Source organism: Lissotriton helveticus, chromosome 2_1, assembly GCF_964261635.1.
Source record: "Lissotriton helveticus chromosome 2_1, aLisHel1.1, whole genome shotgun sequence".
Classification (NCBI taxonomy): Eukaryota; Metazoa; Chordata; class Amphibia; order Caudata; family Salamandridae; genus Lissotriton; species Lissotriton helveticus.
The window spans coordinates 1,101,175,615-1,101,202,640 of NC_136059.1; the positions used below are offsets into that span (position 1 = coordinate 1,101,175,615).

Consider the following 27,026-nt stretch of genomic DNA (forward strand, 5'->3'; position numbering starts at 1 on the left):
CATTGCTGGTCCGGCCACCATCCCGGACCCCCACTACCGACCTGGCTCCAGCGTGGGCCCCTCACGACCTAAGCACGAGGCCGCGCCCGACTCCATCTTGGGCCCACCACGTCACGACCACGTGGACTCGGCCCGGCCCAGGCCCCAGCGCAGCCCAGACATCGAGGCACCAAGATCCACCCAGGTGGTCGAGTGGCCACTCGACAGATCCCGGAGAAAAGGGTGTTTCGATGGCCCTCCAGCCGTCCCCGGACGCCTGGTTTCGATCGCCCTCCGGCCTCCCTGGGCGCTGGCTCCACCCCCCTGCTGGGTGTCTGGACACCATCATCCCGGCCCCTCTGACCCCCAGGCGCGAGGGTCCGGACATCAAAGGACTCCAGTCCTGAATCTGGGCCAGCCCTGGATTAGAACGTCAGTTGTATCCTGGACTGGAGAGCCTTGCTGACGCTGTCACGGCCGACCCCAGAAGAACTCATTTTTCCTGGAACCTCACGAGAACTTGAGGGCCTGCTGGCGCTGCCGCGGCCCACCTTTGCCGAACCATCTTGAGAGCCTGCTGGCGCTGCTGCGGCCCACCCTTGCCGAACCATCTTGAGAGCCTGCTGGCGCTGCCGCGGCCCACCTTTGCCAAACCCTCTTGAGAGCCTACTGGCGCTGCCGCGGCCCACCTTTGCCGAACCCTCTTGAGAGCCTGCTGGCGCTGCCGCGGCCCACCTTTGCCGAACCATCTTGGGAGCCTGCTGGCGCTGCCGCGGCCCACCTCTGCCGAACTATCTTGGGAGCCTGCTGGCGCTGCCGCGGCCCACCCTTGCCGAACCATCTTGAGAGCCTGCTGGCGCTGCCGCGGCCCACCTTTGCCGAACCATCTTGAGAGCCTGCTGGCGCTGCCGCGGCTCAACCTCTCGGAACCCCCGGCTCGAGGATTGAGAGCTGTGCGCAAGGTATCCCTTCCTACACCCCAACCGAGACTGTCCCGCTACCCTGATCCCCTCTTGCGAGACTTTACAGACCCCTCGGTCTGCTTGTACATATCGCTGAGAACCAGCAACCTTTATTTCCTGATAAAGCTTACGAACTCGACCTCTGGTGTGGTGTCCATTTGTAGTGTGGGGTTACTCTGCTGTGCGATCCTAGGAGAGGGCCCTCACCCAGGAGGCCTCTCAGTAACGCTCGGCTACTTCTTGACGGAGAGGTGGACCTAGGGGTGGTCAGTTAGACATCTTCTGCCTCCCCCGGGGTCGCCTTTCTAACATTGGTGGCAAGCGACGGGATCCGAGTCGACGCAGATCGTACAGGAGAGGAATTCACTCACTACCGAGAAAAACACACAGCGACCATGACTACTCAGGAAACCAGACCGACAGCGGAATTCCAGAAAGAAAAGATGGAAGATTACAGCCACAAGGAATTAAAACAGTTTTGCAAGGACCGAGGCATCGCTACCACGGGCCTCAACACCAAAGAGGATTTTAAATCAGCCCTGCAAGCCTGGGCGGACGCCGATAGCGCGCCGCCCCAGAATGAAGACAACCCGGGCCCGAATGGACGCCCGGAGACCGACGCGAACCCAGCGAGGGAAAGAACCACAGACCTGGACACGGGCCTCCCCCACGGAGACGCCCGAGAACGAGAGAGGAACCGGCTCCACGAGTTGGAGCTCGCCAGACTCCGACAAGAAGGAGAGATACAGCTGGCAGAAAGGAAATTAGCCCTCGAGCAACTACGGCTGGAAGGAGACCTAGAGGAAAGGCGAAGACAACGAGACCTTGAAGAAAAGAAACTCGTGCTCGAGCATGAGCGCGGCCTCAAAGAACTGGAAATCAAGGCCAAAACAACAGAAACCGGCACCGCCGGGGGTAAGACCTCACCCCCGCCGGGGGACACGAAGGTGCACATACCCAAGGAGGTCGTCAAAGAATACTATAACAACGACGACATCCAACAGTGGTTCAAAGCCTACGAGGTCGCCATGACCGCCCATCGAGTACCCCTCAAAGACTGGGGCGCCGGCTTATGGGGGAAATTCATCAACGAGGGGAGAGACGCCCTGCTAGAGCTCCCCGACGCCGAGATGACCTCGTACGAACACATGAAGACCGCCCCCCTCACTCGCTACGGACTCACCCCCGAAATGTACCGGCAGCGATTCCGAGACTGTAAAAAAATCCCCGGTACCACTTGGGTGGAGTACGTGAACTTTTACAGCAGAGCCTTCGAAGGGTGGATCAGGGGCTGCCAGGTCACCACCTACCAGCAGTTGGTCGACCTCATCCTATGGGAGCATCTTTCCAATAATTGCTTCGTCGAACTCCGGCAGCACCTCCTCGACAGCAAATTGACAGAGCCACGAAAACTCGCTGTCGAGGCGGATAGATGGGTGAGCAACCGAGTTCCCCGGAGTCCGATTGGAGACTACGGCCGGGGATCCCCGGGGAACCACCGACCCCGAGGCGGCGGAGGAGGCCAGAGCAGGGGCCGAGATACCCCCGCGGGGTCATCCCCTACCTCCCCGTCGCCATCCCTGGGTTGGAGGGGAGGCCCCCCAGCCAGGCCCGGGCTCCGCCCGAATGTTACGTGCCACAGATGCCAGCGACAGGGCCATTATGCGAACGACCCTCTCTGCCCGATGAACCAGCGACCCGGCACCACCGGTCCCCCGAGCCGCCAGATCACGGCCGCCGCCCTGAGTGCAGAGGGAGGCGAAGAAGAGGGCGACGACACCGAGCAGGCCGAGTGGGAGCCCGCAGCCATGATCTTAGCATGCCTGGGTGATCGAGACATGATCCCCCGAGACCCGATCCCAGGTAACACCCAGAAATACCGCCAATGGGTCACCATCAATGGACGCCGGGCCGAAGCCCTCCGGGATACTGGAGCCAGCGTGACGGCGGTCCGCTGCCACTTGGTGACCCCCGAACAAATTCTCCCCAACGTCTTGTGCCCAGTGCGGTCGGCTGACAACTCTGAAAGTTTGTGCCAGATGGCCCGCATCCCCTTTGAGTGGGGAGGGGTGTCGGGCATGCTGAAAGTGACTGTCCGAGACGATGCCCCCGTGGACTGCCTCCTCGGGAACGACCTGGAAAGTTCCCTTTGGGCCGGCGTAGAGCGGAGAGAGCATCTGGGGATGCTAGGCCTTCCCGAGTGGGTTTGTGCGACCACCCGCTCCATGTCCGCCCGGGCCTCCCCCCCTACGGAGGAAGCCCCGATCGAGTAGCCGGAGTGGCCCGCACCTCCACCGCCCGCCGTCCCTGAGGACACCGACCCTGAACCCGGCCCCCCGGGGCCCAGCCATGAGGAAATCACCGAGCTCGGCCACCTGCCGGAACTAGCTCAGTGGCGCCAAGAAGGTGGCCCCACCCGCGAACAATTCCGACAAGAACAGAGCACCTGTCCCTCCCTCGAGGGGATTCGACGGCAAGCCGCCACTCAAGCCGCTGGAGACCCGGCGGGGTCCCACTGGGTCTATTGGGACAATGACCTTCTCTACAGTGAACAGAAGATTGCCGAACTAGGGGCCGGCCGGGTGCTGGTCGTTCCCCTCCGATTTCGAGACTTCCTCTTGAACTTAGCACATGATGTGCCCCTCGCCGGGCACCTGGGGCAGGACAAAACTTACGGCCGCCTGGTGACTCATTTCTACTGGCCGAAAATGCGCAACGATGTGCACAATCACTGCAGATCCTGCCCGACCTGTCAAGCCAGCGGGAAGAGCGGGGGGAAAGTCAAAGCCCCGCTCCAGCCGTTTCCCGTGGTCACCACCCCCTTCGAGCGAGTGGGGATAGACATCGTGGGGCCCCTGGACCCCCGCACCCCTCAAGGGCACCGCTTCATCCTCGTGCTGGTGGACCATGCCACCCGATATCCGGAAGCCATCCCCCTCCGAACCATCACGGCCCCAGTAGTAGGCCGAGCCCTAATGGGGATCTTCTCCAGAGTCGGCTTCCCCCGAGAAGTCGTGAGTGATCGGGGCACAAACTTTATTTCCAAGTATATGCGATCCCTGTGGCAACAGTGCGGGGTCACAAATAAGTTCACCACCCCGTATCACCCCCAAGGAAATGGACTTGTGGAGCGGTTTAACCGAACACTGAAGGGAATGATCAAGGGCCTCGAGGAGCCACTACGACGCAAATGGGATGTTCTGCTGCCTTGCCTCCTGTTTGCGTACCGCGAAGTACCCCAGAAGTCCCTGGGGTTCAGCCCCTTCGAACTATTGTACGGGCACCCGGTCCGAGGCCCCCTCAGCCTGGTCAAAGAAGGCTGGGAGACGGCTGCCTGAGGTGCTCCACCAGATGTCTACCAGTACCTCCTGACCCTCCGCAACCAGACTCGGAAGTTCCGGGAACTTGCCGAAGCCAACCTTGAAGCCAGTCAGGAGGAGATGAAACGCTGGTATGACCGGAACGCCTCGTCCATCGAATTCGAACCGGGCCAGCAGGTCTGGGTCATGTCCTCGGTTGAACCTTGTGCCCTCCAAGACAAGTGGACGGGGCCCTTCAGGGTGGTGGAGCGCAAGAGCCCTGTCACCTATCTGGTGGACATGGAGTCCCCCAGGAACCCCCTCCGGGTTCTACACGCTAACGGGCTCAAGCCGCACTTTGCCCGCACTGAACTAAGTCTGCTGTTAGCGACCGATGAAGGAGCGGAAGATGACTCCGAACCGCTGCCAGATCTCATGAGCACCACTGAGAAGGACGGCTCCATCGAAGGGGTCATGCTTTCCTCCACCCTGACCCCGGAGCAGCACCATGACTGCCGGCAGCTGCTGGGGCAGTTTGCAGATCTGTTTTCCCTCACCCCTGGAGTCACCCGGTGGTGTGTCCACGATGTAGACACCGGAGACAGCCCGCCTGTAAGACAACGAGCTTTCCGAGTGCCCGAACGAGTTCGGGCCTGCATCCAGTCTGAGGTGGCCAAGATGCTAGCGCTGGGGGTAGTCGAACCCTCCGACAGTCCGTGGGCCAGCCCAGTTGTCCTGGTCCCTAAAGCCGCCGCCCCCGGCATGCCCCCGGAGCTCCGGTTCTGTGTTGACTACCGGGGGCTGAATGCCGTCACCAGGACCGACGCCCACCCCATCCCCCGGGCGGATGAACTGATCGATCGCCTGGGGGCTGCGAAGTATCTCAGCACCTTCGATCTCACGGCCGGGTATTGGCAGATCGGCCTCACCCCTGGAGCGCAAGAGCGATCAGCCTTCTCGACCCCTGATGGCCACTACCATTTCAAGGTGATGCCCTTCGGCATGAAAAACGCCCCGGCCACCTTCCAGAGACTCGTGAATAGAGTGCTGGCCGGGCTAGAAGAGTTCAGCGCCGCCTACCTAGACGACATTGCAGTGTACAGCCTCCGCTGGGATGCACACCTGACCCACCTCTGGGAGGTCCTGTCGGCCCTCCGACGGGCCGGACTAACAATAAAGGCCAGCAAGTGCCAGATCGGCCAAGGGTCCGTGACGTATCTGGGACACCAGGTGGGAAGCGGCCGGGTGGCTCCCCTCCAGCCAAAGATTGACGCCATCCGGGCCTGGGAGCCCCCAATCACCCAAACAGCCGTCCGAGCCTTCCTGGGGCTCACAGGATACTATCGGCGCTTCATCAAGGACTATGGAAGCATTGTGGGGCCCCTCACAGAACTGACCTCCAAAAAGCTACCCCAGAAGGTGTGCTGGACCCCAGAGTGCCAAGCAGCCTTCGAGACTCTAAAGACTGCCATGTGCACCGCCCCTGTGCTCCAGGCCCCCGACTACAGCCGAGAGTTTGTGGTCCAAACCGATGCCTCGGAGCACGGCATTGGGGCGGTCCTCTCCCAAGTGAACTCTGAGGGAATCGACCTTCCCGTTGCCTTCATCAGCCGGCAGCTGCTAGCCAGAGAACAGCGCTGGAGCACCATCGAGAGGGAAGCCTTCGCCGTCGTGTGGGCCCTAAAGAAGCTCCGGCCCTACCTCTTCGGCACCCACTTCCGGGTCCAGACCGACCACCGGCCCCTGCGGTGGTTGATGCAGATGCGGGGCGAGAACCCGAAACTGTTGCGATGGTCCATCTCCCTGCAAGGGATGGACTTCACTGTGGAGCATCGCCCGGCAACGACCACGCCAATGCTGACGGCCTCTCCAGATTCTTCCGCCTCGGCGAGGAGAATCCCCAGGAAGATGGGTGACTCTCCCCTGCCTTCAGCTGGGGGGACGCGTGTTGGACCCGGCCTCATGGCGTGGTCCTACCCCTCCCGCATGGCGGGCCCAGGACGACATCGGCCCTCCACCCAGCATCGGGCAGCCCTTTTGCCCGACACTGCACACCCCAACATTGCTGGTCCGGCCACCATCCCGGACCCCCACTACCGACCTGGCTCCAGCGTGGGCCCCTCACGACCTAAGCACGAGGCCGCGCCCGACTCCATCTTGGGCCCACCACGTCACGACCACGTGGCCTCGGCCCCGGCCCAGGCCCCAGCGCAGCCCAGACATCGAGGCACCAAGATCCACCCAGGTGGTCGAGTGGCCACTCGACAGATCCCGGAGAAAAGGGTGTTTCGATGGCCCTCCAGCCGTCCCCGGACGCCTGGTTTCGATCGCCCTCCGGCCTCCCTGGGCGCTGGCTCCACCCCCCTGCTGGGTGTCTGGACACCATCATCCCGGCCCCTCTGACCCCCAGGCGCGAGGGTCCGGACATCAAAGGACTCCAGTCCTATATCTGGGCCAGCCCTGGATTAGAACGTCAGTTGTATCCTGGACTGGAGAGCCCTGCTGACGCTGTCACGGCCGACCCCAGAAGAACTCATTTTTCCTGGAACCTCACGAGAACTTGAGGGCCTGCTGGCGCTGCCGCGGCCCACCTTTGCCGAACCATCTTGAGAGCCTGCTGGCGCTGCCGCGGCCCACCCTTGCCGAACCATCTTGAGAGCCTGCTGGCGATGCCGCGGCCCACCTGTGCCGAACCATCTTGGGAGCCTGCTGGCGCTGTCGCGGCCCACCTCTGCCGAACCATCTTGGGAGCCTGCTGGCGCTGCCGCGGCCCACCCTTGCTGAACCATCTTGAGAGCCTGCTGGCGCTGCCGCGGCCCACCTTTGCCGAACCATCTTGAGAGCCTGCTGGCGCTGCCGCGGCTCAACCTCTCGGAACCCCCGGCTCGAGGACTGAGAGCTGTGCGCAAGGTATCCCTTCCTACACCCCAACCGAGACTGTCCCGCTACCCTGATCCCCTCTTGCGAGACTTTACAGACCCCTCGGTCTGCTTGTACATATCGCTGAGAACCAGCAACCTTTATTTCCTGATAAAGCTTACGAACTCGACCTCTGGTGTGGTGTCAAATGTAGTGTGGGGTTACTCTGCTGTGCGATCCTAGGAGAGGGCCCTCACCCAGGAGGCCTCTCAGTAACGCTCGGCTACTTCTTGACAGAGAGGTGGACCTAGGGGTGGTCAGTTAGACATCTTCTGCCTCCCCCGGGGTCGCCTTTCTAACAAGGATATTAAATCAATACCACATGACAAGAACCATGATGGATTGGGAAAAACAAGAAGAGACAGCCATGATGGAGATGGAAAAGATAAGAGAACTAAAACCTGAACTTGACTAGCTGTACAGCAGCTTTAAAAAGAAGCTACAAATTCTCAGAGAGGTGATTGCAATTTGGAACTAGAGGGGTTAAAAGAAACAACCATGAGACCAGGTTAGGAGGCAGTCCCAGTGAGAGAGACTCACAGTCTGTAGCTGCAGGCTTCTGTGGTGTCTTAGCAATGCCAAAAAATCGCTCTACCCCACAAGTTACACAGGTCTTAGGAGCCAGGAAAGCTGCAACAACAGCTCATTATCAATTTAATCAGTATCCTTGCACAACACCAACCAGGATGTCTTTCTGCACAAGCATCAAGAAGCAATTTCAATTTATGTGAAAACATACAAATAAAATCAATACATACCACAACTATAGATTACAGTATTTTATGACACCCTGATGGGTAAGAAACTCAGCATATTTATTGCGATATAATACACAAACAAAAATAACTCCTATCGAAAAGTGAAGATTCATTAGACTTCCAATGAGTCCAGTTGGTGGTGTTGCAATTGAGTGATCCTCGAAAGAATATAGATACGTATTAGGCACTGAGCATGTGCCAAGCTGTTGGGGGGTGGGAAGGTCTCCAGGCGACATTATTTATATGCCCAAGAAAAGCCCATTTACTAGAAACGAAACTGTGGACCACAGAAGACTCTACATGTATACAAAAAAATGCCTACGGTCAAAAATTTAAGTAAGAAGGATTTCTACCTTTGAGAGAATGTGAAACGTGTAACTAACTGCGGCATCGAGTCATGTATCCTACAGACTGCAAAGAAATAAACCAGGATTTAACTAATTTAAAAAATGCCAATAAAAATAAACATGTTTAACAGTCTGGTTTCTGCCTCAGAGATCACAAACCCACCCAAGGTTAATGAACTTGTATTAAAAATAAAATGTGTATTTTATAGTGGTTCCACTGCCTTCTGTATGATAAAGAAAAGACTTTGCGGAGACTTACGGCTTTGGAATGCCTAGGTCCAACAAGTGAAGCTGGAACATTTTTAACTAATATAATAACTGCAAACTGCACTACAGCACTTTTCTTTGGCCAGAATAGATATTCAAAATATGAGTTATGGTCATCTTAAAAGTTACTATGAAAATCTCCTCCATGGAAAGTGATGTAAAGATATATGGAGCAAAACACCGTTTCTTTTATATTATACAATCCTGTCAAATAGAAGTTCCCCAGGTATATTTGACATAGAATCTGGATCACATGGTGCAATGTATAATGCTATGCAGATTAAAATGTCTGCCATTAAACACTGTGACGATGCATAGCAGAATGTACGATGGGAGGAGAGACTATGCACCATATGTATTTGTGATGTACTTGCCTTTCAACATGTTGTATTTGTATGCCGTGCCTTAAAAACTTATCAACAGACATGTTTAAAACCACTTTTTAAAACCATTTGAAATCGCAATGGCAATAGATGCAATAGATATGATTAACTGTCCAGGCAATGAATAAATGTATTGTAACTGTTAGCTCTTTTTTTGCAGTTGTATCAATTGATGTAATTTTGATTATGTTATTGTAGATCTCATTGTAAGATTCACATCTCTAATAAAAAACTTGAACAAGGTAAATATGAAATACCGTGAGGATTCATGGAAAGACAATTCCACACCAACTACCAGTACAGAAGACCAAGCTACACTACACTGATCAAATGAAATGTAATGCACCAGAGGCAAAACACTGCTTTATATAGAGAGTGATAACTGAAATGACTTGAGAACATGTCAGGGTTTAGGTCTCCTCAGGACCCACCACTCATGGTGCTGCTACTTAGGCTGAAGACAGGCAGACAGTGGCAGGAAGTATGGTGGGGCACTATTGACTACCCAGGGATGGGCACATGTGGCCTAGGTGAGCCGAGGCATTTTCAGCAAACTGAGCTGCATGTGGGTCAAGCTGCATCACCTTTTTTATGGCTTCCACGGGAAAGACCCTAAGGTTGGAGCAGTGTCCATCTTAGATCCTGCGTTTATATATGGCTGCCACCCTGTTTTGTTGGTGCACATCTGTTGGTTCCCAAGAGTTCACACTGAAGCATCAGTGCAACGTTACAGTAGGATTCTTAGCATTCTCTCCCACTCCCACTTCCAGCAAGGTCCTGCCATAGGGAGAAGTGCGGTCCCAAGGACGTTTGTATTGAGTCCAAGACTCAAGTCCCGGGTGGTACTGTTACCTGCTTGCGCTGGTGTGCACAGTTCGGCTGGTTATCCCTCTGACTGGACTGCAGAACTAGTGAATGGCACATTTCCAGCGAACATATTATGACCCTTAAGTTTATGCTCATTGCTCTGTTCACTTGCCTATGTATGCTGGTGTTTTCCTGGGTACCACTGCGGTGGGATGAGGCCTTGTTGTGTTCCTATATCTTAGTTAACATATATCAACACTGATGTTAAAATGTTGTGTATATGGTGTAATCTGCCTGTTGTTATTGTAAGTTAGTGCTTGAGCCTCACATCCGGTGTAGGCTTAGAAAGTCTTCCTGGGGTAGTTAGGCCCCTGTTCTATCTTCACAGGCATTAGGTGGTCGTCGAATCCCCACTTCGGTGACGTTTCACCACAGCAGCTCTCCTTTAAACAGAAATGCTGCTTCTGTTATTGGTTAGTAGCCCTAGGCTCTCTCTGTGGCAGGTACACATGTTGGAGAGAGTCAATTACGTCTCACTGTGCTTGGTGTCCTTATCTCTCCTTGTACTGTTCCCTTCAGCCTCTCCCACCACCACAGCCTTCCTCAAACTCATTTAGTGTTCCTGATCGACGTCCAGATGTCCTAGGGGTTCCCACGCTATTTCTGCCAAAAGGATTGGTCAGTGGTCTGCCTACTGACAGTGAGGGAAAGGCTGTGGTGTAATAAAAAAGGAAGTCATGAGATTGATTCAGATGATTGTGCATCAATGTTTGAAATGGGCTCTAGGATGAGCGAAGGCCATACAATTTGCATTACAAACACTGTCTGGCATCTCCTTCCATGTTTAAAGCTAGGTCTATTTTAGCTGATTTTTACTTATATTCTGAGAGTCAACTTCTGTAACAGCAAAACAATATGGCATACCGCTGTATGAGCGCTAACTTAGACAATTATATTCTTTTTCTTCCAGATACTGCAAATATTACCGGGTCGAGTCCCAGCTGTGCCTGAGCCGACCCTTTGAAAACACAAACCCCTCCCTTAACACCTTCGCTGCGGCGGCTATTCCGCCGCAGCACTAAGGGGGCGGGGGCGCGGGGCGCCTATGCTGGTGACGGAACCGCTCCGTCACCAGCTTCGGTTGAGCTGTGCTCATGACGGAGCGGTTCCGTCATGGCCCCGCCCGCTCAATAGAACGCGCGCGCAGGCGCGAAATCAGCGCCGCGCAGGCGCGTCGAGCAGGCCATGACGGAACCGCTCCGTCATCAGCACAGCTCTACCGCGGCTGATGACGGAGCGGTTCCATCATCAGCGTGGAAGAGGTTAACCATGGGCAGTAAATCAGACAAGAAAACAGACTGCTGAAAACATACTCCATTACAAGACAGACAGTAAAGCAGGGCTACACTTAAACAGTGAAGGCCAAAACTGATACAGTTATGGACCTCTTGTAACAGATGATTGCAGACTCCTCTGATTCCAGGTATTTCCTAAGAGGGTTGAAGTTTCTGCTCCACATAGCCTGGGAATAGGGATGGGCCTTGGAAGGGTGTATGATGAATATAGGAGGGAGGCAGAGTTTTCCACATTTACTATTACAAACCTATAAAGGTGTGGTGTTTGTACACAGTAGCAGAGCCTAGAGCCTGTCCCTGACGCTATTGGTCAATGTATTAATATAAAATCTGATCTGTACACTATGACTATTTGAGAGTGTTATCATTATTGGGAAACTGCATTGCTGTGCTTAACTGAATCATGAGACCCTGGTGACGCCTATGCTGGTGACGGAACCGCTCCGTCACCAGCCTCGGTTGAGCTGTGCTCATGACGGAGCGGTTCCGTCATGGCCCCGCCCGCTCAATAGAACGCGCGCGCAGGCGCGAAATCAGCGCCGCGCAGGCGCGTCGAGCAGGCCATGACGGAACCGCTCCGTCATCAGCACAGCTCTACCGCGGCTGATGACGGAGCGGTTCCATCATCAGCGTGGAAGAGGTTAACCATGGGCAGTAAATCAGACAAGAAAACAGACTGCTGAAAACATACTCCATTACAAGACAGACAGTAAAGCAGGGCTACACTTAAACAGTGAAGGCCAAAACTGATACAGTTATGGACCTCTTGTAACAGATGATTGCAGACTCCTCTGATTCCAGGTATTTCCTAAGAGGGTTGAAGTTTCTGCTCCACATAGCCTGGGAATAGGGATGGGCCTTGGAAGGGTGTATGATGAATATAGGAGGGAGGCAGAGTTTTCCACATTTACTATTACAAACCTATAAAGGTGTGGTGTTTGTACACAGTAGCAGAGCCTAGAGCCTGTCCCTGACGCTATTGGTCAATGTATTAATATAAAATCTGATCTGTACACTATGACTATTTGAGAGTGTTATCATTATTGGGAAACTGCATTGCTGTGCTTAACTGAATCATGAGACCCTGGTGAAATCGCACAGGGAGCTATCTATGACAGGCAAACCCATCTATCATCATCCTGCTAAACTCAGTGGGTTAGCACACAGGTTTTGAGCCCATCCCCCAGTAATTTACTCTGTCACCCTGATGGAGGTACTACCTGCCAAATATAGAAATGTACGCTGGCTCACCTGACATTTCTCGCACTGGCACAAGCCACCATCATGGCGGTGTCCGTCAACGCATTGTAAGTTTGACAAATGGCTCTATCAACATGATGGAGCTGTACGGCAAAGTGCAATTTCTTTTCGAAATTTCAAAAAGAAAATCCCAAAGTGGGAATATCTTTTTGTAAGCAAAAACAGGTGCTCCCTCTCCAAGGGTCTTTGCTCTCATGGGAAGGGAGGCATTGAGCACTTTTCAATACCCTTTACCACCAGGTATTTCTTGGTGGTGACAACCACTGAAAATAGGCGGTATTCCATTAGTTATTCATATGATCTTCCAATTGTATACTTTTGTTAGACCTGTCTGCCTTAGGGTGGTCTTCCCATAAACCTGCTCATCTCCTTTTGTTGAATCGTTTTGTTGGCCATAGGACTCTGAGCAATTTACCACTGCTGACTCGTGCTAAAGTGCATGTGCTTATCCCCTAAACATGGTAACATTGGTGTATACACAATTGGCAAGTCACCCCCACTTCAAAAGCACAACTGGGTATAAGTATTGAGTCTCTGACCTCACCAAATCAGGCACTTCTGGACCTGTAACATACTCTGTGCTGCATCAAGGATTGACACTAAGCTGGAGTGCTTTTCTGCTGTGCTGCCCTGCCAACTGCTGCTCTCTGGCACTGCTGAGGGAGAGCTGGACTCTGTCTTGCAACAAAAGGGATGTCCAAGGGCTTGTTGGCTTGCCTCCTGTAGCTTGAGACTCAGGGCTATCAGTGTCTCTACCCCTGCGCCTGGTTCACTGGAAGAGGACCCAGACACTTGCACCAGAGAAATCAACCCATCTCCAGTCTGCTTGGAGCATAACAGGTGCATCAACCATGTTGCGGAAGTAGAATCAGCACATCACACTTGGAACAAACACATCGCCTTCAGAACCCGAAGCATTGGAAACCGTGAATACTCGCCAAAGCAGGGTGGAGAGATCAATGCATCCCCTCGACTGTATGGAAAAAACAGCGCATCGCATTGGAACTAAAGCCTCTCAGCTTCGCCGGTTCATCACCACTGTGGGATCGACAGATCGCTCAACTATGCCCTGCATCTCACTGTTGCAGCCAAGATCAAGGTATTCTGTCCCCGGGCCTCCGTGGCTCCTATATCCACCTTGATCTCCATCACAGTCGGCCCAACTGTTGACTTTGTCCCGGTCCAGCGCAACCAGATAACCCCTATAGGCACTTACTGCTTCTAAGTGCTAAGAATTTGTTGGTTCTTTAAAAATGTATATCTCGACTTGTACTTATTGTAGTTTTGTCATTTTAGTCTTGATTTATTTGTAAAAGTCTTGTCTATTCATCTAATCCGGTATGGAGTCTTTTTGTGGTGTTTTCATTGTGTTACTGTGTCTGAGTGTGTTGCACAAAAAGTTTACATGTTGCCTCTTTAGATAAGCTTGACTGCTCTGGGCCAAACGACCAGAGGGTGAGCACATGTTATCTTTTATTGTGTATCTGACTTACCTTGACTAGGATTGTGGTTCCCGTGTCGAGATGGTGCAAACCTCTGCCAACCAGAAACACCATTTCTAATAAATGTCATTTTATTTTTCAAAACAAAGTTTTTAAAATTAAAGAGCGTTTTTGTGAACCAATATAAGGGTTAACTCTCTCCCCCTCTTCCACCACCAGCTGTCTTTCATATTACTCATTCAGCAGTTTATGGATGCAATACACTCAACCCTACCACAATAACTGCTTCAGACAGGTAAACAGCAGACTGGTAGAAAACATTCCCATCACAGATCAAGGCATTCTCCTGGAGGTGGTTTCGACTAAGCTATCAACCTCACCGAAAAACAACCAGGCTGCAGACAGAGATGAGATGTGAATTTGAGTAATTTTAACCAACAGGATTTCCCCTTTCTGATTACAGCAATTGGAGTTTCGTGGCACTTCTTATAAGATGGCACCTAATGAGCGGAGGGGTGTGGAATGAGATCAGATCGGTCAAAGCAGAAACCAAGGATCTCCTGTGCCACTGTAAAGGAAGATAGTGCAAGAAGAACTGACCTTTGCTAGGGTGGAAGTACTGAGTAGGCGATCCCCCTACACCGCATCAGGGTCAAATAGTGGTGCGGATCCCTGTCTGCCCGCCTCTATCAGCTCACAGATGAGGGAATCTTCACTTGGGAATCAATAGGCCCTTGTTGGCCTCTTGGAGTGGGTCTGGAACTGCTGAAACTGCACCCTGAGCCCATACACAGAGAAGGAGTGAAAATCAAGAGGGTCACTGAGGGAAGCTACCTAGGGCTAACCACTACGAAACTGCAGGGAAAGGTATGAGCAGCCTACTGGAGCTGGAAAAGGTATACATCACACGTTAAAGAACAATATCAATTCTAGTGAACACCAGGAAGATATGTCCAGAGCTGGCCATTGACAGTCTCTCTACTTAGCCCATTTCTCAAGTAGAAGTGTCATCTTCCATGGAATACAGATATAACTAATACAATGTCAGAACACAATTTGGGATGGAATCAGAGTGCTGGGAATTTTATCATAGTCAACAGATATCAACAGTTATTACGGTCAGAACTCAGACTGGAAAATTTGCTTGTGGCGTGCCAGGGTTTGCCTGCTACAGGATGCTGTATGTGAATGGTCTCACACTTTCGGTATCCCTTGAGGAATCGGGAAAATGCACAACTCTTTGATGGGGGAACCAGTAAGCAAATGAGGGCACGGCTGCATGCCAACTGCTGCTGTGGTTGGTATTGGCGTTCCCTATCTCTGCATACATGAAGGAATCTAGGGAACTGGCACCCTGGAGGACCAGCACATAGAAGGTATCTGCTGGAAGACCAATGCTTGCGCTGGAGTATTAGACTGATGTTTCTGATAGCAGTTGGAGGAGACATATGGGGAAGAGCAGAACAAGTTACTTACCTTCGGTAACACTCTTTTTAATACAGAATCCATCTAGCCGCAGATCCCTCACCTTTTGAATATTCCCCAGGTGTCAGACTGGATCCAGACACTTTCAGCAGGACTTCAGCGTGCCGCCAGTTGGCACTGTGGGAATCAACAACTGATAACCGTTTCAATCCAGAAATGAAATGCAGAGCCTATAAAAGGTGCTACCCCCTACACGCTGAGGTCAGTTGCGTTTGAGACTGTCCACACTGCCAAACGCACAGCCCCAAAAGCAAATTTTTGTGACCAGTTGCAGATTGTTAAACTTGGGAACGTATTAATGGATAAGAGTCCAAGCACAGAATGGGGAGTGAGGCAGGAATCAGTGAGAAATCTATAGCTAGAGTCTCTACCAGAAAGAACATTACCAAAATGCAAGCCACTTGTTCTTATGACAGAGACTTCTAGCCGCAGATTCCTCACCTTCTGAATAAATACCAATGGAGTACCTATTTGGAGACAGCTCTATGAATGGACTCAACTGAGAAAACTCCTGCAGTTCCGGGCAAGCCAAATGCCCATCTAGGTGAACCTGACTGTCCAGGCAATAATGCTAGATGAACATATGGAGGGACATCCATGTAGCTGTTTGGCATACATCTAGGATAGGAACTTTGTATGCTAATGGAGTGGTAGCACCTTTGGCCCTGGTAGAATGACCATGCAGTCCTTTCGTAGGCTGCTTTTGGGCCAGTGCATATCAGTTCTTAAAGCAGAGCACAACCCAGTGGGTGATCGTTCTCTTCTGCACTGCTTTGCCTTTGTTTGCTCAGAGAACCTGATAAAGACCTGATCATCCATCCTAGTAGAAATATTGCTCACATCCACAAAAGCAGTTGGTGTGGTAACAAAGTAGTGCATGGTGGATTGACACAAACAGCTTGAAGCTCACTCACTCACATGCCATGCCGAGGTGATGGCAACGAGAAAAACTCTTAACAGTAAGGAGCCATAAGGGACAGCTGAGAAGCGGCTCAAACAAACTGCATATCAGATAAGCAAGGACCAGATTAAGGTCCCATTTGGGCATTACAAAGGAAGAAGAGGCAAACATATGTTGAAGCCCTATTCAAAATCGCATCACAACTGGTGATTAAAACAAAGAGGGCTGATTTGGCAAATGTAAGAAGGCAGAAAAATAACCCTTAACTATGCCCAAAGCAAAGTCTTGCTGGACAAGAGACAAAACAAATAATAGAAGTCAGATAACATGGCTGGATGGAGTCAATCTGGTAGTCTTGCACCAAGCTACAAATCTGTCCTAATGACAGGCGTATCCAGTTTTCTTCAATGGATGCCAGGCTGCCAAGATGTCATCAACCACCTCCAGAGGAATGTCGAATGTGTTCAGCAGTCGCTGCTCAATGTCCAAGCATGAAGGTGGAGTGTGTGAAAGCCTGGGTGCAGATCCCTGCCCCGTTGCTGCGACTGCAGGTGGGCCCGGACAGGCAGGCTGATCGGAGGACACATGTTCAAGCACAGGAGTTCTGGAAACCATACTTTCTGTGCCCAATCAGAAGCCACCACGATGATTTGAGCTTGTCAGTCCTGATCTTGAGAACTCAGAGCAGCAGCGGAATCAGAGGAAAGGCACACAGGAGTCCTGGGTATCACTCGAGGCGGAAGTAGTCTAGAAGCAAGAGGCGCCTTGAAAACTCTAATGCGTAGAATTAATGACACTGCATGTTCTAGATGGTGGCAAATAGATCAAGCCAAAGTTCTCCCCATTCATGTGAGAGACCTTGGTCCATCTCTGAATGCAATTGCCACTTTTGATCGGCTAGGCTCCGATGGCCTAGAATGTCTGCCCTGGATTTCAAAGAGCCTGCCAAGTGGTCCACAACCAGGAAGATCCAGCCATTTCCAGAGGTACAAGGCCTCCCAGCACAGGGTCCCTGAGTATCTGTACTAGTCTCTTCTTGATGGATGGAAGGAAGGCTTTCAACGCCATAGGATGGCCCTCAGCTCCAGAATGTTGATATGGAGCTGGGACTCTGCTGGTCAGCTCTGGGTGGAGAAGGGAGAGGGTCTTCTGCTGACCCAATCGTGGTACGGTAACCACCACTGCATATCTTTTGAAGTCTCCTCAAAAATCTCTATGTGGTAAGAGAGGCCCCCTTGATATTGGGCCCACTGAGACTACAGGTCCTACTGCAGAGCCTGCACATGCCACCTGGCAAGTTTTACCAGCAGGATGCAGGAGTCCTTCAGTCCCAGCAGCCTCAGAGTCAAAGTGAAATCCAGGACCGAGGATGAAAGACTGAGATCACAGCCAGAATGTCCTGGACTCTCTTTCCCAAGGAAAATGCACAAAACCGAATAAGGTTCTGAAAGGCTCCGATAAAGGGGAGAGTCAGAGAAGGAGCTAGGTGTGACTTCAGCACGTTGATAGTGAACCCCAAAGATGACAGGAGGTTCACAGTAGTCTGTAGGTGGTTGAAGACTGCCTGAGGCGAGCCCTTTTTCTACAGTCAGTCATCAAGGTAGGGGAAGACTAACAGCCCTGACCTCCAAAGGTGTGTTGCCACCGCTATCACTTTTGTTAACACTCAAAGAGCACTGATGAGACCAAAGGGGAGCACCACAAACTGTGAATGCTCCTGTTGCGAGCCGGTGGGTCAGCAGGATGGGTATTAGGAAATAGGTGACCTGCAGGTCCAATGCCACTGCCCAGTCTCCATGGTCCAGGGAGACAAGGCCTGGGCCAGGGTGAGGATTTTGAACTTCTCCTTCTGGAGGAAGGTGTTGATAGGGCGCAGATCTAAACCAGGCCACAGGCCTCCATTTTCTTGGACACCAGAAAGTAGCAGGAATAACAAGCATGATCTACTTTTGGCGCAGGCACCTTCTTGACAGACCTTTTGGACAAAAAGGCTTGCACTTCCTTTTGCAAAATGGAGAGATGGTTCTCAGTTAGTCGCTTGGGGGAAGGGGGAAAGTATGACAGGGAAGAAAGACATAGCCCCTGTGAACGATCTGTAGAACCCACCTGTCTGAAAGTAGTGCCTGCCAACCTATGTAGAATGGGTAGATTGTGCCTCCCATGGGGGTCTGTGCTCGTGTAAGGTCACACTATTGAGATTTGGCTGGTGGAGCTGCAGGGAGAGCAGTAGACTGGGCGGCCGTTGACCGTAGCCATGGGGGCGCAACTGCAACACTGCTAAGTTCCTTGTAGAGGTTGGACAGGCTGAAGGTATGGCGCACCTTGGTCAAATCTCTGAAGGAAGCAGTGGAACTGTTGAGGGTGGCAAGGTCCAGAGAGAAAGCAGTAGCCCAGCTCTACTTATAATGCTCTAGAATGGAATCCGCCTTGAGCATGTACATCAGGAATGACTAGATATCGCCCAAGAACAGAGTTGATCGCAGCCATGCATGGCAGCGAATGGCAACACTGGTGCTGATTGCCCACCCAATGGAATCTGTGGTGCCTAAGCCACAAAGAATCGTGAGCTTTGCGGCATCACCACCATGCTGAATTGCCTGAGCGAAAACAGGACGAAGGTCTTCAGGCACACTAGAGAGGACTTGTGCCACCGAATCCCAAGGAGCATGACAGTAGCATATCAACAAGCAGCTGACATTAACAGAATGGAGGACTAGACTGGTGGGAAAAAACACACATTTGCAAAACGTATACACTTGCTAAGATTGCCTGTCGAGGGAGTGCTAGGAAATGTGTTGGGATTAGAGCAGTTTGTGGAGGATTGCATCACTAGGCTTTCAGAAGGAGGGTGCTGCGAGAGAAAAGCAGGGTTGCCTTGATCAGGGAAACGGTACATGCAAGTTTGTTAAATGTCGGTCTCCATGAGTGATTTGTTGAATGGAAGATGCTCAGAAGATGTTTCCCTTTCTTGAATGACTGCTATCAAAACATTTGTTTTAACCCCCAAGGTGGGGAGCTGAAGATCAAGTTCTGGGGTCAGCCTACGCATCACCATGGTGTAGGAAGTGGATTACTCTGTGTCGGTCCAGAGGAGACCAGTTTCCAGGGAAGTATCGAGACAACTAGTCTCCTGTAAGTACTCAGACCAATAATCATCCTAGTAGGGTTGAGCAAATCCATCTTTCAGGTCTAAGTCACTGTCTGAGTCGGTTCCAAAAAAGGAATGCAGAGTATGTGTTCTCTTTTGTGGAGGCGTAAATAAAGTGGAAGAAGTGGCACCTCAGATGTAACTGGGCGTGACTTAGGACAGGGTCAGACCGGCATCGGACAGAATAATCAGGACCTCCTCCTCCAGCCAGCATCCAAGGAGCCGGCGTAGATCATGGTGCCAAAAGCAGGGTTGGAACTGGAGGCAGAAGTAAGTAGGGCTAGGTGGGCCCAACTGGCGCTTAGGGTGAACCCGCTAGTGGCACTCCAGATGAGAGGCCACTTGACTCCTTGGGGCCTGATTGCATGCCAGAGGGAGGTGGCAAGGATCCGAAGAGACTGAACTTGGCTGCACACAACTCTTTATTCTGATGTGGCGTGTCTGTTGTCACTGGAAATCGTGTTGTGCTGGAACCAGCTGCGGAATCGGCTCTGAAATGTGCCGAATTTGGGATCGAGAGATGGGGGCCGTCCTCTCGCCTGCTCAGGCTAATGTACGTGGCACAAGGGAGCGGAATCCCATCTCGATTTCTTGTGTTTCTTTTTGACTAATCTATTTTGACAGCACGAAGACCGGACTCTGGGAACAGAAATCGGACCGGATCAAACTTTAGAAGAGAACAGCGATAAAGACTAGGAACAGTCCCAGCGAAGTCCTTTTATGCTGCTCAGCGATGTGAAGTTTTGACTCGCAGTCTCGGGTGGCCTTAGAGTTCATTGATGCAGTCGCTGCAGGCCTTGGAGTTGTGGCTCGGCCTCAAACACCACAGACATACCTGGTGGGCATCTGCAATACACATTCGTTTGTGACAGTCCCTAAAGCGTTTAAAACTTGTTATTTGTAGGAGTGATGTCCCTTGCACAATGAGAAAAGTTGAGGCTAATGTCTCTGAGGGACAGGAAAGGAGCTCTGGATCCGCGTCAAGAGAGCTGTTTAAACTCAAAATAAAGAAAGTGCCAATAGATATTGGAAGGATGGCTTACATTGATAATCATTACTGCAGCTTTCCGTGATTGTCTTATATGTTATGGCAGACGATGAAGACACCCTAATATACATAGGTATTACTATTACCAGTTATTGGTAATACAAAGTGACTTTAGGCACACACGCCCTGGCACTGGTGGACTATCTTTAAGGTGGACGTGCACAAATGCTGTATGTTAGTCTAAAGCAGAATGTAACAGCCACGAAAAGAAAAATAGATGAAGAGGGGTGACTAAAAGTACTTGTATGCATATGTATGTATGTATGTATTTATATATTTATTTAATTATTTTTTAAAAGAGGATGGTGAAACAGCTAAAGCTGTCCCTAGATCACAGCTGAAAGCCATAGCAAAGCAAATACAGTTAGCATCTCACAAAGCTCCAGTACCACAAAGCTTTACTAAGCGTCAATTTTGAGTCACATAAAAGTACTTCAAAATTACACAAAGCTCGGGTGCCACAAGGCGTTACTAGAAGATGTCCATCTAGAGTCGGGTGCACGTGCCTTCTGTACCACACTGCAGATCCATAAGACCTTACCAGATGTCCTAGAGGAATCCAACACTGCCTCTCAATGTCAGGACACAAGATCATTATGGCAAGAGCAGACCTGCTTGAGTGTCTCCTTTTGTTGAGAGTGAGACAATATAATGGAAAAGTAATTTTGACTATGCCTTTGCTTTCAGCACAGCAGTTCAAAGAGAGGGCTTGACCTCAACATATAAATGTGCATATTCACTTTTGCTACTCTAGTTATTTGTGCTGGTTTCCTATAGGGTAAACAAATACGCAAATGCTACTTTATAATGAAAATAGTAATTGTAGCTTTGCTTTAAGTGACTACCTTGAATTCTAAGGAAGACAGCAAAGATACTCTAATATGCATAGGTATTAACAGGCACTGGCATACCCATAGTGCTTTATGTCCACTAGCCCCAGCAGACTACTTTTAGGCATGTGCACAAGCAAATGCTGTCACTCAAGTTAGTAGTGCCAAAGGCTGAAGTATGCTGACACACTGCCCCGTGCTATACTCTGTGGTGAGCAGCAGCAAAATGTGAAAGACAGTTGAAAAGACCAATAGATTTTCTTCAAAGATTGGTCTCTTTAAACGTCTTTCACATTTTGCTATTGCTTCTTCATGGGTGTATTTACTTCATTTGTACAGTACTCATGGACCTTCAGGTGACTGAATATGGATTGCCACATGTACTTACCCCAAGTCCCATCCACCTCTCAAAACGGACATTATTGGCTGTCTGTTCCACACCCTGCTCAGGGCATTGCCACCAAGGTTTGAGGCTGCCACGTGTCCTGACCATTTGGTCCCCCGCCCCCTCTTAATCACCAGCATAGCCAATGTTGTTACCATGCCGGCATCCCAAAAGCCATGACAGCTTGCCTCATCTTCGAGGCAGGCTGAGCGCAATGTGTGGGTTCCGGGATTCAATGATTTACGGGATTTGAGGATCTCAGTCTACAAAAGCCACACTTTAGGCATGGCCAGATGCCTGCCTTTCCTCCCAGCAGATGCAAGGAAGCCTTTATTTGGGCTCCGAACTTCACCTGTGTTCTCCTGCTCGGGTTCTGCCCTGCACCAGTGTTTCTATCCCTCCAGCAGAAATAATCTTTGTGCAAGCCGCTAAGTTGAGCTTCTCTGAAATGTTCTACTTGTCGGAGAACTTTAGAACTTCTTTTGCAGCATCACCTCAAAGAATTTCCTCACATCCTTGTAACACTTCAAAAAATTGCCTTGCATCTGTAACAACTGTCTCAGCCCTTACAGAGTCATTTACGAATCTTGAATGAACCTTTGTTTCTGTTCGATGACTCAAATTGTGAAACTGTAACAACTGTCTGTAAGACATCAGAACAGGAATAGTCTCATGATGATTCCCTTGGCTCTAGCAAGACAAAGGTACTGTGAAATACCTTGAGTGTTTACTATAATGTGAAATCCATTTAAATTAAAAAACTGTATGCAAATAAAATTGATGTAAGAGCAGAGAGTAGCAGTAGTCTTGAGTTCTGTTTAGTATATAAGAGCTATCACGTATGAGAGACTAAAGATCTCCGGTGAGACTCCATTTGAAGACAAGAGCTATGCAACTACAACCCAATGACGTCTCATGTGCCTTCTCTCACATCCTCATGCCCACTCCGCCCCCAATGCTATCAACATCGAGCACAGTCTTGGACGTGTTCAGCACTGTCGACAGGGGAAGAGACCGGGAGTGCTCACATTGTTCCTGGAGCAACATTGGGATGTACAGGTCAGTTGTAACTTAAGCCTGAGAGGGTACTTTCCATAAAACATCTACATGCAAGTACAAAGTTAAGTATCCAGAAATCTCAAAGATTGGAAGAGAGAAAAGCAAGTCAATGCATAACAAGATTAGAGCAGGCAGATCTGCGTTAAGGACTCGTGTTTAATAAGGAATGAAGAGGAGCTCTGCAGCCAGGCCCTGTACCCTCTCTGCAGCAAGCGCTGCGTGGCAGGGATTGAGCACGGGGACTGGCATGCAGCCAAGCCCTGTGCCATACCTCTTGAGATCCAAGCAAAGCTAAGCACTCAAGTTAGTGCTGGGCTTTACTTGTGCATTCTTTTCTTAAAACACAGACTGAAACTCACAACTCATCAAAAATGTCAAGTCAAGTCAGCACTTGTATAGCGCACTACATACCCAGAGGGTCTCAAGGCGCTTGAGGAAAAGGGGGGTATTTACTTATCGAAAATCCAAGTTTTTAGTTGTTTTCTGAAGGAGAGATGGTTCTGTGTAAGGCGGAGGTGGATGGGGAGAGAATTCCAGGTTTTGGCCGCTAAGTAGGAGAAGGATCTTCCCCCCATGGTGGCTCTGTGGATGCGCGGGACAGCGGCTAGGGCTTGATTGGACGATCGCAGCTGGCGGGTGGGGGTGTAGAAGGATAGGCGCGTGTTGAGGCATTCAGGTCCTAGGTCGTAGAGGGCTTTGTGTGCGTGGGTGAGGAGACGGAACGTTATCCTCTTGTTGACGGGGAGCCAGTGGAGGTCTTTCAGGTGACTGGTAATGTGATCTTTGCGGGGAATGTCTAGTATGAGTCTGGCTGAGGCGTTTTGGATGCGTTGGAGTTGCACGATTGGGACTGGCAAACCTTTGGGACAAAGGGGCATTTGAATAGTTGGGACTGATCACGCGGCATGAACCTTCACAAATTTTAGAATCTGACCAACTTAATCATCAACCAAACTGCACATTCAATTCACTGTCCAGTCACAAACTTGGATTTTGTCAATCCTCGTAGCTGTAGAGTATCCCAATCCACAATGTCTAGCCTGAATGAAACAACACCTATTCTTTCATTGTAACTCCTGACAAGCCTGGTAGTGTCACAGCTTCCTATGGCCACTTAGATTCTAGGCATCAACAATATTATCAGCAAGTTTGGTAGGCATCAAAACTTACGTCTCATGAGTCCCAAAAAAGAAAATGGGCATTTTATTTGTCGGAGGCTTCACTGCACCATCGGTCACCTCATCCACCTGCAATAAAAAGCAGAAGATGCAAAATGTGTAAGTAAACGTACATTATTTTCAGAAGAAAACAAAAGGAAAACCCATAGGCGAATTTGTGGCCAACATTCTAGTTGCATAAAGCAATAAAACTATGCAAAAATAAAGGCCCGAGTTCTCAAAAGGAAAGTAACATTATTATGTTTATATTTAGGGCAGAGAGCAAACTGACACACAAGAATTGGATCTTGATGGCCAAAAGTGGTGAGCCAAAACACCTAAAATGGCTTGTGAGATTGTAAAACTTCAAAAGTCATAACACATATTGGCAAAGCAAATCTCCGCCTTCAAAACTTTTATTTTAACCTACATACAAAATAAAATTATTTAAAGATGGGTACACAAAGGCCTTCTTTTAATTACTTTTCTTAAAGCAAAATATATAATTCAACGAAGGCCGTCAAGTCTGTGTGCATGCATACATGCAACCATCGTTATACTTTAATTCTGAATTTACTGTCGAAGATGGCGGATGCCCATTTTTATGCTTTGGATGATGTGCAAATTGGGGCAAGCGAGCAGCTGGGTAGCAGCGTTTAAATGCCTATCCCTAGTAAACATAATTGAAAAAAAATAAAATAAATGTGAACAGGGGGAGGAAGGGAGTTTGCAGGGAGTGAATGCAAGACACCCAATAGCAGTGGCCCTCGCAGAAAGTAAAAAAAAATCAATAAAAATATAAAGCTAGGGATAGGGGGCGAGGAAAAGAGAAAGGAAAGCTATACACTTCCAGAGTACCCGAAGAAGGAAAAAAATCGTCCTTTCAAGTCAGCAGCGGAAAGATACAACTCATTCAATCAAAATACAGTGAAAGCAAAATGCTCCTTGGGTGGTATAAGCACACGAATAGGGAGGAAAGCCATTAAATAAGGATCAGGGAATGAGATAGACAAGAACACAATCAAATCACAAACAAGGTATGGACGCAAGCCCTCTCTAAGTCTATATTGAATACAATAGGTCTGTCTGCTAACAGAAACCTAAATATATTCTCATGTGGGACCTAAAAATGATGCCAACGAGACTTGAAAGATGTTTGCTTAAGAAAAAATACAATTGCTCATACAACAAGCATTTGCAATGCAATAGGTCTCGCATTTGCAAGAGTTTAAGCTATTGGCATTGTAAATGACAATGCCTTTTATGTATCTGTTTTGATAATTAACACATAGATAAAAGGCATTGTCATTTACAATGACAAGAGCTCAAACTCTAGTAAATGCGAGACTTGTTTCATTTAAAACAAGGGGGCGCCATTGTCTCTGGATGCTTGTAAAGTGAAAGCACGCATGGCGCGCTGAAGGCTGCAGGAAAGCATGTCGTGCCTGCAGTACAAGAAACTCATTTAAGAAAATAGTGCTTGAAGAATAAATAAGTGTAACTTCAACACATGATGGACAGAATGCTGAATGATTCAAACATTCTCCCCCAGTCAAGAGATCTGGGTTAAATCCATCGTTCTTTTGCCCACTAATAAGAAATACCGTGTAACAACAGAAGTAAAAGGGCCAGTCCTCATGGGAAGTTACAAATAAAGACAAGTTGGTACTAAGGAGGGACTAGGAAGCCTATTAACGAATCAGAAGCCAGCATTTACAAAAGTCAATGACACAAGCCAATTAAAAATATGGGCTCGAAAACAGCATGCCTGGCAGAGTAGAGCATGCGCTGCCCAGACTCGACCTAAAAACGACAACAATACCACTGGCATTAATAAAAGACATAATAACACACACTATTGTTATTTGTTTGCACAGTTTTCTATGCTGAGGAGCAGGCTTTGGGTGGTCTTAGAGCCTCTTTACAATGAAGAGCTACAATATGGGCGTCAGGGGAGACTCCGAGGGGAAGAGAGGCTATGGAAGACCACAGAATGCAAAATACAGGTCCCTCAATGCACTGGGAGATAGAATGCCTCTCTAAATAACCCGACAAAAAGAAGTCTTTGCTCTGGCATGTGTTATAATATTTGTGTGAGGGAGTCACTGCCACCGAGTAGTCTGCGCAGAGGGTAGGTGTGAGGGAGGGCGATGCACCCCTCTGCCCCCTCCTGCCTTTGCACCCCCAGCACAACGAGGACTCAGGGGCACACAGAGCCAGGGCAGGTTATCACAGGGTGGGAAAAAGGATGACGGTGGAAGAGTGAGATTGGAGCAGTATGTGGGGTGGAGGGAGGGAGGGCGCTCAAGGCCCGGGAACATTCTAGCTCCCAATCTGATAGCGCTCACTATTTATACCCCAGAAGGAGAAAGGCTTAGTTCGCTCTGCTGGGATCGAAACGTATGACCTGGAGGTTCAGAGGTTTACCTTACACTAAACTGGCACATACCTCCAGGGGTGGATTTAACTCTTACGGTGACTCTGTAGTCAGTAAACTTTTCCCCGTTCTGAACTGTGAGTGAGCCCTTCCACCTAGTGGCCGAGTGTGAAGGAGCCGCTAGACCTGTACAGCGCGTGATCCACCCAGGGCTGTCTCCCTGCTGCACCAAGGTGGGTTCCGATTCAGAATAGGAGACCCTTGGGAAAGCTCAAAACCGGTACATTTCCCAAATAAATAGAGATAACAGTAAAGGGAGCGAATCACCGATAGCAGGTGAAAGGCGGAGCTGGGGGAAGAGAGGAGAGCTGAAAGTAGTTAAAGCACAGTCTCCCGCCCCTCTAACATATAAAACACTCACCCTGGGACTGAGACCGGACTCGGGGTGCAGGGGTCTTCTTCACTGGAAGCTCGGCCGGTTCTGTGGACGCTTCCAAGAGGGAAGTTCCTTTTATTGTGACCCGGTGAAACCCCCACCTTCCCTCCGAGTGATGGATTTTGGTTTTGATTTAGTTCTGACCATGCATTCCTATGCAGCGGTGGGAGCGTGTGAGCGCGCGGTGGGAGAGTGAGAGCCAGAGAGGAGACACCATGCGCGTGCACATCGCCTGTCCGTGCGCGCACATGGTTTGTCTCTCTTCGCTAGCAAAACCGACAACAATAGTCTCGGCAAGGAGAAGCAGCGCATGCGCTGCGTTCGCTAGACGAGACCTAAAAAGGATTCGAGTGTTATTAGACATTAGCGGGCAAACTGCTTAATTTTCAATACTGCGTCTAGATGAACTTTCATTTTCTGAA

The 27,026-nt window shown here is 50.1% G+C and overlaps 1 protein-coding gene across 2 annotated transcripts in view; it reads right to left on the reverse strand.

The window, feature by feature from the left end:
* PSIP1 (PC4 and SRSF1 interacting protein 1) overlaps positions 1–27,026 on the reverse strand; it is a 546,371-nt gene that overhangs the window by 472,176 nt on the left and 47,169 nt on the right. For both annotated transcript variants that reach the window (XM_078675914.1, XM_078675912.1), the window contains exon 3: positions 23,805–23,881. In XM_078675914.1, the coding sequence (XP_078532040.1) occupies positions 23,805–23,881 (77 nt within the window). The remainder of the gene's footprint in view (positions 1–23,804; positions 23,882–27,026) is intronic.